A 13,748-nucleotide genomic window follows, 5' to 3' on the forward strand; every position below is an offset into this window, starting at 1 on the left:
AAATTTCAATTTTTTTTCTTAGTAATAATTTTTTAGCTGATTTCATGTTATCTGAACACATCATTATTCTTTTGTATTTATCACATGATGCATGAAGCCCATAGACCAGAGTAGGACATGTATTGATTCATTTTTTCTTTGTGGTTGACTTATGCTTTCATTATTAATAAGGCCTTCAATATGTAGGTTATGTATAGGAGTATTTTTTTTTTGTTTGTTTTAAGTTGCTTGTCCATTTAGTGAGATTTAACTTTTATCTACCTATTACTTGAAGTCAGTGTGAATCACAGTCAGCTAAGAGTTAGTAAGTATATGAAAGACTTGTGATCCACACCTTCACATTGTGATATTCTCTCTGCTCTTCAGAGGATACTTCTTATCCTGCTTAATGTCTACATCATCTGACACATGCAATTAGAGTGCCTAAGTTAGCCTGGACATGAATATTAAAAATAAATCAACTTTATTCTACTTTTGACCTGGCACAAATATATATAGTTTCAAATACTTTTTTTTAATACCGGAATAAACTGCCTTGTTCATCCTCTAGAGCAGATGCATTCCATTTTGGTTGGTACTGCTTTGAAGAAGTGGTGTCTGTAAAGAGTGGTAAGCAGATAAGTGGGAGTCTTGATGTGGTGCTGTGGGTTAATGTGCCAGACTGTAAAGCTGTTTGAACTGCAAGGTCAGCAGTTCAAGCTCCGACACATCCTATGTGTCGGAACCTACTCGACAGCACTTAACAACAATAACAACCACAACAGGCAGATAAGTGATGTAATTAGATAAGAATTTTGGAGCATTGACAGAGGTTTCACTGGGAAGAAGGAAGGCAGAAAGAAAGGTCAGAGTGGAGGATACCGTATATTGACAAGCAGATAAGAAATTACAAGAGGTGGCAAGAAAGATGATATGATTGAATGAATATCAATATTCAAGAATTATTTAAAAGTTATTAACATTGAAGAAAGTATAACCTTCTGATTCTTGACTAATTTTTCTTTTTTTTTTTAGAGCAAAGGGTGAGTTTTTTAATGTGTTGTTACTCCAGATTAATTTTTCCTGAAAAAAAATAAGTCTACTGTAATGTTATTCTTCCCTGATTCCACATGATATCTGTAGCTGTATTTCCATTCATTCCCACAAACATTCCTTTAGGGTCCAGATCTCTTTTAGATGTTGACTCCTTTGAAACACCAGATACATTGGTTCTCATGTCTACATTCAATTTCTATAAAGATGGTTTTCCCAAAATGGAAAGTGAGCAGTCTTTCTAATGCACGGTGAGGGTTGTATGTGAAAGTGACTTGCACTGGGCGTCCTGTGCTTAGTTAATTGTGGCTGCATCTCTTGTTTTAGTTGGGATGACAGCAGTTCTGTGAGCAGTGGCCTCAGTGACACCTTGGATAACATCAGCACTGACGACCTGAACACCACGTCTTCAGTCAGCTCTTATTCTAACATCACCATCCCTTCCAGGAAGAACACTCAGGTGAGTATTGCCTTATTTCTTTTTCAGTACTAGCTCCAATTTTTTTCTTCAAATTATGTTAATTTAATAGAGGAAAATCCCCAATAGATGGATTGTCACAGCAACCACAAAAATAGGCCCAAACCTAGTCACCATGCAGCATTTTGTTCTGTTGTACATAGGATTTCTTAAGACAACAGCACCTTACTGAGTATCCAGATTATAATTTAACACCTTAACCTGACATCATTGTATACAGTGAATAAAGCAGGACTTACTTTGACACCCCTGACTCTGAAATGTCTTTATCTTAATTTTCCCTAGAGCTACCTTCTCAAGAGGTGCAACATGTTCCAGAATCCATTTTGTATCATCTAAATCACATAGTTTCTACTGATTACAGTATCATTTAGAACAACCATAACAGACTTGTGCGTAACATCCAGTTAGCATTTTAATAATCTAATTTTGCATAGTTTTGATTAATTTTATATTGACTTCTGAAAGAAATAATTGGATCTCTTGTGAATGATAAGTCCAAATATACATTAAATAATTGAGTTTTATTTTGTCTCACTTTTCCTGGTTACACCGAACATAGAAAATCCATTCATCTCTGGAGTTTTTAGTTGAGGTCTTCTTCATGGATTTATTCTGATAAACCTCTAACATGTGAAAGTGAGAATTAAGTAGCTAAAATTAATGAAGCTTAAAGATGGTGGTGTTGGTGTGCCGTGGAGTTGTTTTCGACTCATAGCAACCATCCATAGGGTTTCTGAGGCTGTAAATCTTTACAGGAACAAGAAGCCTCATCTTTCTCCCATAGAATGGTAGGTAGTTTCTCATTGCAGACCTTGAGGTTAGCAGGCCAACATGTGACCACTATGCTACCAGAGCTCCTTGAAGCTTAAGGATGGCTGTGGTAGTTATGTGCCGTGGAGTCCGTTCCGACTCATAGCGACCCTGTACAGGGTTTCTGAGGCTGTAAATCTTTAAGGGAGCAAAAAGCCTCATCTTTCTCCCATGAAACTGCTGGTAGTTTCGAACTGCTGACCTTGAGGTTCACAGCCTGATTCGTAACCACTAAGCTACCAGAGCTCCTTTAGCCATATGTAAAAATAGAGGAATCTCTGGAATTTACTTGAAATACAAGCCAGTGCTTCTTCTCTACCCATCATCTCAAAGTATATTCTGGTACCTTAATTCACACTTTGTAGATTCTTCTAGATAAAAATTTCCTCTGATCTTTCCTGTGTAGTTGAAGACAGATTCAGAGAAACGTTCTACAACAGATGAGACCTGGGATAGTACTGAAGAGCTGAAAAAATCAGAAGAGGACCTTGACAGCCATGGAGATGGTGGTGGCAAGTGGAAGAGTATTTCCTCGGGGCTTCCAGAAGAGTCTGAGAAGGCAGGGCAGAAAGCCTCCCTGTCAGTATCACAGACAGGTTCTTGGAGAAGGGGCATGTCTGCCCAAGGAGGAACAACATCCAGGCAGAAAACTGGATCAAGTGCTCTCAAGACCCCTGGTAGGCTTGTGGTTTGGAAGGTGTTTTAATCACTGATTTCATTGTCTTTGTTGTAGCTCATATTTTTTCCCTTAAAGATTTTTCCTATCTTAAATGTACTGACTTTCTCATGAAAACCCACATGAATCTGACAATCTAGACATCCCTATATATAGGACACTCATGATTTGGGGTTTTTGGGTCTCTTCATATTTTGTCACAGTCATTTATGGTCACATGGAAATGAAATAAGACTACTTATAGAACCGTAATATTTCTCTCACATGACCTTCCTTGTGAAAGTTTGGAATGGTTATGTTACAGATGCTACTGAGTTTTACACAAATTCTGAGTGGTAAGAACACTTCCCATAATGTAAAGGAATGCTGGAGATTTGAAACCTTATTTATGAATTAGGCCTTATGCAGAAATAGCGAGAGAGAATTTTGCCAAATGGTACTAATCTTTTCTGAACAGTCTCTCACTGACTATGTTTGAAGTAGTGTCTAATTTTAACTAGTGCCACTTGAAATACTGATGTAAAGCAGCATTACAAATATCATCAGCACACAGATATTCAAATGAATTCTTTTTCTAGCATAATTAGGCACTATCTTTATAAGAGTTGCAAGATGTAAAACACTAATAAACAGAAAAAAAGAATACATGTCTATTTTCTCTCTTTGATCTCTCATGGCATTTCCTCTGACAGTCCTATTTTTGTAGATTTACTTACAATTTTCTCAGTATATTTCAGTGAATGCCTATTTAAATCTAAAACAACCAGCATTCAGAAACTGAGTTAATATAAAGAAGCATTTTCTTTAACACATTGTTTCAAGAAATATTATGGTATTAAAATATGCAGAAACCTATATTTTTGTCTATTTCTCATTAATTAGGGAAAACTGATGATGCCAAAGCTTCTGAGAAAGGGAAAACTCCCTTGAAAGGATCATCTCTTCAAAGGTCTCCTTCAGATGCAGGGAAGAGCAGTGGGGATGAGGGGAAAAAGCCACCCTCAGGTATTGGAAGATCAACTGCTACTGGCTCTTTTGGATTTAAGAAACCCAGTGGAGTAGGGTCATCTACTATGATCACTGCCAGCGGAGCGACCATCACAAGTGGCTCAGCAACACTGGGTAAAATCCCCAAATCTGCTGCCATTGGTGGCAAGTCAAATGCAGGGAGAAAAACCAGTTTAGATGGTTCACAGAATCAGGATGACGTTGTGCTTCATGTTAGCTCAAAAACCACGCTACAGTACCGCAGCTTGCCCCGCCCTTCCAAATCCAGCACCAGTGGTATTCCTGGTCGAGGTGGCCACAGATCCAGCACCAGCAGCATTGATTCCAACGTCAGCAGCAAATCCGCTGGGGCCACCACCTCGAAACTCAGAGAACCAACCAAGATTGGATCAGGACGTTCCAGTCCTGTCACCGTCAACCAAACAGACAAGGAAAAGGAAAAAGTAGCCATTTCGGATTCAGAAAGTGTTTCTTTGTCAGGTTCCCCCAAATCCAGCCCAACTTCTGCCAGTGCCTGTGGGACACAAGGCCTTAGGCAGCCAGGATCCAAGTATCCTGACATTGCCTCACCTACATTTAGAAGGTAAGGATGTGTGAAGTGACACTGGGAAAACATAAAAGGATGCTCTAACATAGAGACATGGGTGGGTATAGTTTTATTCTTATTCACTTTTATTGTATTTAGTTTTTAGAATACAGTGAGTTCTAAGAAGCTGATCATGTAAATAGTTAGCAACAACAACAAAGAAAACGGTGCTCCTTGTGCAAAATGTCCAAGCATCCTGGTTGTCCTGTAGTAATTTTAGCAACACAAGCAGCATAGAGACTTAGAAGCAGATGGCAACATGCAGGGGTAGTAATTAAACAAAGTAATAGCTTGTAAAATGTCTATATAGTCCCACCTTTTACTTCCATATTTAACAAACAAAGTGAAACAGATCTTTATGACTACTGTTATTCATTTCCAGTGTTCATTACCCTGCTGGCTATTTGGGAGATGATGCTCATGATTATAAATGACATTGTATTTCTTGTAAGAGATTATATTGAACATATCTGTACCACACTATATTTTGACATAGTAAAGATAATCAAGAAATGATATGACTGAGATAATTTGATACAGTACCATTTCTTAATATACTAAGTAATATAAAGATATGGTTGACAGAATTTTTAAATATTCAAATATTTAGTACAGATTTCAAAACTAAAGGATGGGCTAACTCATCATCAGATTTCTTTGCTATGATTTAGGTAAGCAACATGCCTTAGTTTCTATACTGGGAATGCCTGTGGTACTGAGTATGTAGAGTTTTGTTTTAGAGGACACTGCTTTTACATACCAGTGTAGGCAAATAGATACAGTTACAAACTTGGAAAAATTAGGTAAACCTTTCTGGGTCTGTTTCCGCATCTGCAAAATGATGGAACATGTTGCATGCTAAAGATCTTTTGATGTTTGTTCTTATTCTACTGACTAAACCAAGGGCCTTGAAACATTTATTTTACATTGCATGCAATCTCAATTACATGGTTGTTTGAACAACTTAAAGGTTATATTTGTCAGTAGAAATATTATTCCAAAAGAACAGTGTTTTTGAAATATTGGTTTGCCTTAGTAAAAAGAAATTATGACTGTGAATGAGTGTAAATATTTATATTGCTGAACTTTATAAGTGAAGAGTGCCCTCCTGTGGCCCATTACCTATGAAACAATTTCTCATATTCGTCATAAAATATTTCACTGTAGGAAATAGGGATGTCATTGCGACTTCAACAGTAATCATTATGCCATTATTCCATATCGTTTTATTTCCATATTTTACATGAATTCAATTACATCATTTGCTTCACTTACCAAACTAAAATGTTTTCTGAACGAAACTCCAACATATGCTTTAGCACCAACAATATTTATAACAACATATTTGCATACCACTGGCAACTGACCTAAAGCCTCTGCCCCTTTCTGGGGGAGATAACAGACAAACGCATTTGTTGCCAGTAGTGCCCAGTATTGTGCCCAAACACGTACTCCCTGACTGTCACTGAGGCCACCAATTATACAACATGAGTCACCTTAACTTGGTCTTACGCATCCCTTGTAGATTTTGAATAACCTCTTAAGCAACAACAACAACAAAAACCTTTATAAGTATTCTATTACCGAATGCGTAGAAGTTGTTTCATTATAATGGTTCTGTAAATAGGTAACCGCAAGTATGGTTAAACTATTAAATTGCAGAGTGGATTCTCATGAGCACTTAACATTGTGAAAATCAGGGATTTTCATGTTTGACTTAACTTCTGTTTTGCCCTCTTCCCCGACCCCTCGGTTAGCATCCCAGTACTGACTTACCTCTCTGGTAAGATGAGAGATTTGCAGTACTTGATTAAGAAGTCCGAATTAGCATTAGTAGCAAGTCTATTAACATAGAGACAGGAAGTGCTTGGTTGCTCAGTACACCAAAGCACACTTGGCTCTGTGTTCTATAACCCTAAATATTAAATGTGGATATTAGTTTCTTGGAACAACTGAAGTTGTTATTTGTTTTTCTTTTAGGTTGTTTGGTGCCAAGGCAGGTGGCAAATCTGCCTCTGCACCTAATACTGAGGGTGTGAAATCCTCCTCAGTAATGCCCAGTCCTAGTACCACATTAGCGCGGCAAGGCAGTCTGGAATCACCGTCGTCTGGTACGGGCAGCATGGGCAGTGCTGGTGGGCTAAGTGGCAGCAGCAGCCCTCTCTTCAATAAACCCTCAGACTTAACTACAGATGTTATAAGCTTAAGTCACTCGTTGGCTTCCAGTCCAGCATCGGTTCATTCTTTCACATCAGGTGGTCTCGTGTGGGCTGCCAATTTGAGCAGTTCCTCTGCTGGCAGCAAGGACACTCCAAGTTACCAGTCCATGACTAGCCTCCATACGAGCTCTGAGTCCATTGACCTCCCCCTCAGCCACCATGGTTCCCTGTCTGGACTGACCACAGGCACTCACGAGGTTCAGAGCCTGCTCATGAGAACGGGTAGTGTGAGATCTACTCTCTCAGAAAGGTGAGATTTCCTGGAGGCATTGACCAAGTTCTCATCCTCCCCTTCCCCACTTAAATCCCCTTGATTTTTGTGGGCGTGCCACCCTGCAAAGGGGTAGAAGTTTGATGAGAGTGGGCCTTTCATTTATTTTTATTACCTAATTTTCAAATTAAAAGTGTAGGATGATTAGATATTAAGTTTCTGTGTATGAATGTATATATACATACCTAGTAAGCAATTTGAATAAAATTTTTAAAGTGTGTATTTATGTATTGAATGGTGTCTTCCCAAGACATTTTAATGATTTGGCTTTAGCTCCAGAAACACCTTAGCTCCCTATAATAATATAAGCATTTTTAAAGAGCAAATTTTAAAGATCAAATCTACTATTATAAAGTGAGCAATATGATAAATTTGCAGTATTGGCACTGCTCTGGAAAAGTAACAAATGGGTTGCTGGGAATTCTAATAGAAAGAAAGAAAAATCAATTTTCAGCCATGAATTTTTAGATGTAACTATAAATCCTAGCAACATTTTTTAATAGTCCCCTGGAAGATGAGTCATATTAAAGGTGTTCCTATTGGTTTTATAAGTTTTATCTTATTTTTTAACTGAAAATGGAGACCCATAACAAGATAATTTTACTTAATGTGCTTACCAGCAGGAGCAAAATGATGATAGATTCTCCCTAAATAATTATTTTCCTAGAAATTTTGGTAGTGATACTTATCTTCTGGAAAATACCATAAAACTGCCACTTTCTCCCTAATGTACCTTACTAAATATGATTTGATTTGGGACACATGTAAGGCTTTCAAATTTGTACTGGACACAAACCTTAATCATGTTATTTGCAAAAGTATACTGACCATTGAAAATGCCAATCCTGTCCCCTAGACTTTTTTTCACACTGATAGCGATGGGGACTTGTCTCCTCTCTCCCAGATTCCCAGCCTTTACCTAGCCCTTACCTAGAACTGCTATACAGCATGCCAAGAGTTGGCCTTTAATCTAAGATTTCCCAATGGCCAACGGTTTGGGGCTTTTGTTTATTTATGTAATACCATTAAATCAGTAAGGAACCCTAATAGTGTAGTGCGTTACACACTGGGTTGCTAACCTCCAGGTCAGCATTTTGAATCCACCAATCACTCCTCAGTAGAAATGTGAGTTTTTCTGCTCCCATAAAGATCTACAGCCTCTAAACCCTGTATAGAGTTGCTCTGAGTCAAAACTGATTTGACGCTACCACACCACCATTACCATCACCACCACCATTAAATCAATAGTTGTGATTAAGATTTTAATTTTGTTAAAATTCCTCTTCATTAAAAATGAATAAAGTAACAAATAAATATATACATAAATACCTTCCGTAACAACTTTCCAGATCTCTGTCGGCCAATGAGTCATAACCAGTACACATTTGTTTTCTTTTAGAGAATAGCCAAACTTTACAAATCTGGATAGTTCTATAAGAATCCAGATGATAGCCTGTCTTTAAAGGTCGAAGATCTGGCACTCCCGATTTCACAGTCCTTTAAACAGATAGTGTTTGTCCTCTTCAGACTGTACACTCCAACCTTTGCTGTATTCCATGTGACTCAGAGGAGATGTTTCACTTGGAGGCCTATGTGTTTGTGACTCAGGGCTTGTGGAAAATGTCTACATTATAAAATCATTATTATCAAGATTTGGTACCTGTTTCTAGTTATGGCTCTAATTGGTTAAATTTCAATATTTTTTTCTAATTTTCCTTTCATTAAATTGGCCAGCATGATATAAACTTATTACCTTTATTAACGATTTTTAACTTTGTCAAAAAATACCTATTTTCAATTAGTTGTTGTAAAAGAGATAGTCTTTAAAATGGCTTATGACCATACCAGTGTTTTAACACAAAGTATTTCATATCTGGAAGCTTGTCATATTTGTTCAATATGGCTTCTCTGTCTTTCTTTTTTTCTTCACAATACCCTGAGACTTTCTATAGTCAAGATATAAGACTAGCTTCTATATAATATACAGTTTTTAAAAATATGTAGACATTTCCAATACATAAAGGTAAAGCTGTATAATGGCTTTGAATGTTTTCTGTTGCAGTGCTAAATAATGGAGTACAAATAGAAGAAAACATTTTAGCTTTGAGTTTGAGAGATTCAATTTCAAGTCAATGTGTTTACATTCATGTTATATCATTCTCATTATGCATTTCCTGTGTATTTACTTTTGATCATTTGAGATTCAGCTGGAAGAGAACTATAATTTTGGAAATCCAAATGAATTTTCCCCCATAGTTACCCACACACCAGATGTTGCAACAAAAATTCTTACACTGGTTCCATGTAGTTGTTGACAGTACCTTTTTCACTTTGTTAAAAAAGCCATCTCATTTTCTCTTTCAACATCTTTTCATCATTTCATGATTAATTGCAAATTACTTAAAATAGAGATTGCTGAAACTTCATTTTTGTACCAGATTTATAATATCTAAGAGATGGCTTAGTTTAATACCATTAAGACATTTAAATAACTAATGGCAAAACATCAACTTTCAAGCAGATAATCATTATATGTTATTTTTTTCTCTGTATGCAAATGAAAAGAGAATTTGCTTTTATTGTTATTAAATATATTTTTAAAGACAAAATATAAAGTCTTAAAGGGTGCTTTCCAGCTTCTGTGCCCATTGAATTTTGTGATTCTATCTTAGGTAGAAGGAGCTCTAGTGGTTACAAATAAGGCTGCTAACCTCAGGGTCAGCAGTTTGAAACTACCAGCTATTTCATGGGAGAAAGATGAGGCGTTCTGCTCCCATAAAGATTTACAGCCTCGGAAACCCTGTACAGGGTCGCTATGAGTCGGAACTGACTCCATGGCAAATAACAACAACAACATCTTAGGTAGAACTTGTTATTTTACCTTAGAGGAAATCTATCTTATTTTGACCTCTGATTTTCCTGTATATGAAAACAGAATGTCTAGTTAGTAAGTCACATGGATATTAGGTAAATAGATTCCACAGGTGAATTTGATAACATATGATTTAACATACTTAAAATCTATAAATTATCATTAAATAATACTAATTTAAAAAGTAGTTCACATGTGTTACAGAAATGAACATCTGGTCAGTCTTGGCTCAACCTTTTCAAATGAGTTAAGTATCAAGGATGTGTAACTAAAAAAATTATTTTGTGTACTCAAACAGAGGTCCATTTTTTGTTGGATGTGTACTTTGGAAGTTTTGTTTACATTATGTCCTTAGGGGTTTTCTTTGTTTTAACAGCATGCAGCTTGACAGAAATACACTACCCAAAAAGGGATTAAGGTATATATTTCTCTCAGCACAATTGCTGCCTTTCTCTGTTGTTACGTAAACTTTGTGTGCTCTCTCTTATTCTCTGTTTGTTTGCCATGTAGCTCCTGGCATTGAAGATAAAGTCACTTTTAATCCTAATACCTTCTCTGGCCTAAGGAATAGTAAGATAGTCTTCAGGTAGAGACACTGGTAGGCCCAGACTCAAACAAAGTATATTAAACCTGATATAAATACCACTACGTGGAAATTTATTGACTATGCCAAGGACATGTCCTGGCGATTGTATTTGGGGTGGGGAGGGAGAGTGTAGTAACCTTTAGAAGAATGCAAAACCTACTTCTGGAAACTGAAATGCAATTAATTTTCCTAACATTTGCATCTTGGAAGCATATGCTTACAAAAGTTCAAAGCCCAGATAGCCTACAGATGTGGCCCAAAATGTTGAAAATTTGCAGAATGCACTATTTAGGATCAAAGAAAGCATATTTTCTTCATTATAGGACAGATAGAATAATTAAGGTATGGTTTTTAAAGATTCCTTTTGCCAAAAACTTAAAATAGTTTTTGGATAGTTTCTATTTTTCAGGGGTGTTGGTAAATCTGAATTAGTCTGACTTCAGTATTAAATAATACACACAAAATAGTATTCATTTCTATAAAAACAAAAAGAAAATTATCATTTAATCTATGGCCATCTTTTACTGCACATTTTTGTCTGAGGAAGGGATATAGAATAAATTATTAATAGAGAAATAACTGTGTATGAACATGATGAGCTAACTGCTCTTTGGTTTCAATAATTTACTTACTTTAGGAGAACAGTGAATACTAACCAAAATAGGTCTTTTCCCTATTATCCTTTTCCTCTCTGGCTGGTTAGCAATAACATACACCTGGCATTTGCTCTATTTCCCAAGATTTTGTTCCAAAAATTTATTTTCTAATACAGTGAGTACTTATCTCTTTCCCTTTTAATTAATCCAGACATAATGTCAAGTGGCATTTTAACCAAATATGTATTTTTTTCCTTCTTCATTTTTTAATAGTTGCCCGGTTGTGTTCCATTTTCAGTACATTTCTGTGACCATCATTGCTTGGCTTCTGGCATACCACTGTCCACCATTTTTAATCTATGTTCACGCTTTTCACATCCTTCCAAACACTGTGCTTTTGAGTCTTTCTCTATTAATTTGGCTGTCTCCTCATTGTTTATGATTTTCAAATTCATATCTCACAGAAGCCTAATTTTCTTCTCAAGAATCCTTTGTTCTTTTCTTGTGAGATTCAAACAGATGGTGTCAAATCATCTGGAAGAACTAAGTAATTATAATTAGGTTCAATCTGCTTGAAAATGTTGTTCAGTTTGAATAGTAAGCTCCTCTCAATTGTTTTTCTGTCCTGGGGTTGCTTTGCCCTTGTGGATGTGCTTAAGTGTCTTAGCTTTGATGTTTTGCAGATATACCCCATCCTCTCGGCAGGCCAACCAAGAAGAGGGCAAAGAATGGTTGCGTTCCCATTCCACTGGAGGGTTGCAGGACACTGGCAACCAGTCACCTCTGGTCTCCCCTTCTGCCATGTCATCTTCTGCAACAGGAAAATACCACTTCTCCAACTTAGGTAAAATATTCTACAACATCCATTTCATTTGAGTATTCTCCTCACAGGAGCCCTGGTACTTCTTCATAAAAATTATTCATTGATAGAAGATAAAGACAACTTAACAGTAAAATTTATTAGTATGTACTGTTATAGAATAATTTTCAGTTAGTATGCCCTTTAATGTTGATAGAAACTTAATAGTCTTATGATTTTAGAGTAGTATCCTAAGGCACAGAAAGGTCACACAGTTTGACAAGTTTCATTATCAACTAGTGAGCAGAGCCATGAATCAGAAGAACTGATCTCAGGCCTTTCTGTTATATTTCAGAGACCTTTTAAAAACAGTAAAACATTTCCATATATTTGTAATGTTAACATTTTCTAACAAAATTAAACTTTGATAGATAATGAAAATAATTAGTAAGCAGAAAATATGTAATTCCTTGAGTCTAAGACCACTTCTTTTGACATTTAAAAAATAAAAACTCTGCCTAAAATACCTATAAGAGCATTGTGAATAATATTTTGTGGATATTTTTTAGATAAATACAATGAAAAATAAATTATCAATTTGCTTAGCCACTGGGTTCCTTTTGTGCATTGTTGTTGTTGTTCAGTGCTGTCGAGTTGTTTCCGACCCATAGCGACCCTGTACAGGGTTTCCGAGGCTGTAATTTACGGGAGCAGAATGCCTCATCTTTCTCCCGCAGAGCGGCTGGTAGTTTCGAACTGCTGGCCTTAAGGTTCGCAGCCCGATTCATAACCACTACACTACCAGAGCTCCTTATAGCATCATTTATATAAAATCATTTGCATAAATGTCATAAAAAACACAGGGAAGAATGACAAAATAATGAAAGAAGTCTAAACATGCCAGTTATCTTTGAATAAATCCAATGCTTTAGAAATAGATTTCTCTTCTATAAGGTCACATAGAAAGTAGCCTGATCTTTGTCTGTTTCTACTTAAAAAGTTCTGTCTAATAATAGACTCATAAAGTGTCCAACTTCTTCAATGATTTATGCTTCTCAACTTAAATCTTTGTCAGGACTCTCAAAATTATTTCTTTTTTATTTTAATTCTTCCAAATATGCTGCATAAGCTTTTATCATGCTCTGGTGGCATAGTAGTTAAGCTCTTGGCTGCAAATCTGAAGGTCTGCAGTTAGAACCACTCCAGGAGGGCATCTCCAAGTTGTCTACAGGAAGAAATGGTACATAGTGATCTGCTCTTACAAAGGCTACAGACTGGGGAGCCCTCTGGGCCAATGTACTCTCTCCTATAGGGTCATTGTGAATCAGAATCCACTTAGTGGCCATTTTTGTTGTTATTCAGTGCTGTCAAATTGGTTCCAACTTGTAGTGACCCTGTATAGGGTTTTGGAGGAGCAGCTGGTGGGTATGAACTACCAACTTAGTGATTCGCAGTCCAGTGCTGAACCTACAGCGGCACATTAGGAGACCCATTGTTGTTGCTAAGTACCATCAAGTCAGGTTTTGAAAGAGTGACTGGTAGGTTTGAACTGCCAAGCTTGAGGTTAGTAGTCTAGTACTTATATTATATGAGTCTTGGTGTGATGTTACCGGATAAGCACTGGATGGATAGCACAAGGTGAGCAGTTTAAACCCACCAGCCATTCTTTAGAAACCCTATACAGGGTCAGGATGAGTTGAACTGACTCGACGGCATTTAACAACTATATAGAGTCCTGGTATGGCTCTGTGGGTTAATGTGCTGGATTGCATACTCAGTTTGAACCACAAGGTCGGCAGTTCAAGCTCATCA

The 13,748-nt window shown here is 36.8% G+C and overlaps 1 protein-coding gene across 1 annotated transcript in view; it reads left to right on the forward strand.

The window, feature by feature from the left end:
• Window positions 1–1,014: 1,014 nt before the first annotated feature.
• Window positions 1,015–13,748, forward strand: part of NAV3 (neuron navigator 3) — a gene marked incomplete at its 5' end in the record, with an annotated part of 142,797 nt that continues 130,063 nt past the window's right edge. Inside the window, 7 exons of the mRNA XM_006877704.1 lie at window positions 1,015–1,022; window positions 1,360–1,492; window positions 2,730–3,000; window positions 3,882–4,590; window positions 6,574–7,062; window positions 10,332–10,373; window positions 11,821–11,981. Coding sequence (XP_006877766.1) covers window positions 1,015–1,022; window positions 1,360–1,492; window positions 2,730–3,000; window positions 3,882–4,590; window positions 6,574–7,062; window positions 10,332–10,373; window positions 11,821–11,981 — 1,813 coding nt within the window. The remainder of the gene's footprint in view (window positions 1,023–1,359; window positions 1,493–2,729; window positions 3,001–3,881; window positions 4,591–6,573; window positions 7,063–10,331; window positions 10,374–11,820; window positions 11,982–13,748) is intronic.

Source organism: Chrysochloris asiatica, unplaced genomic scaffold (genome assembly GCF_000296735.1).
Source record: "Chrysochloris asiatica unplaced genomic scaffold, ChrAsi1.0 scaffold00560, whole genome shotgun sequence".
Taxonomy (NCBI): Eukaryota; Metazoa; Chordata; class Mammalia; order Afrosoricida; family Chrysochloridae; genus Chrysochloris; species Chrysochloris asiatica.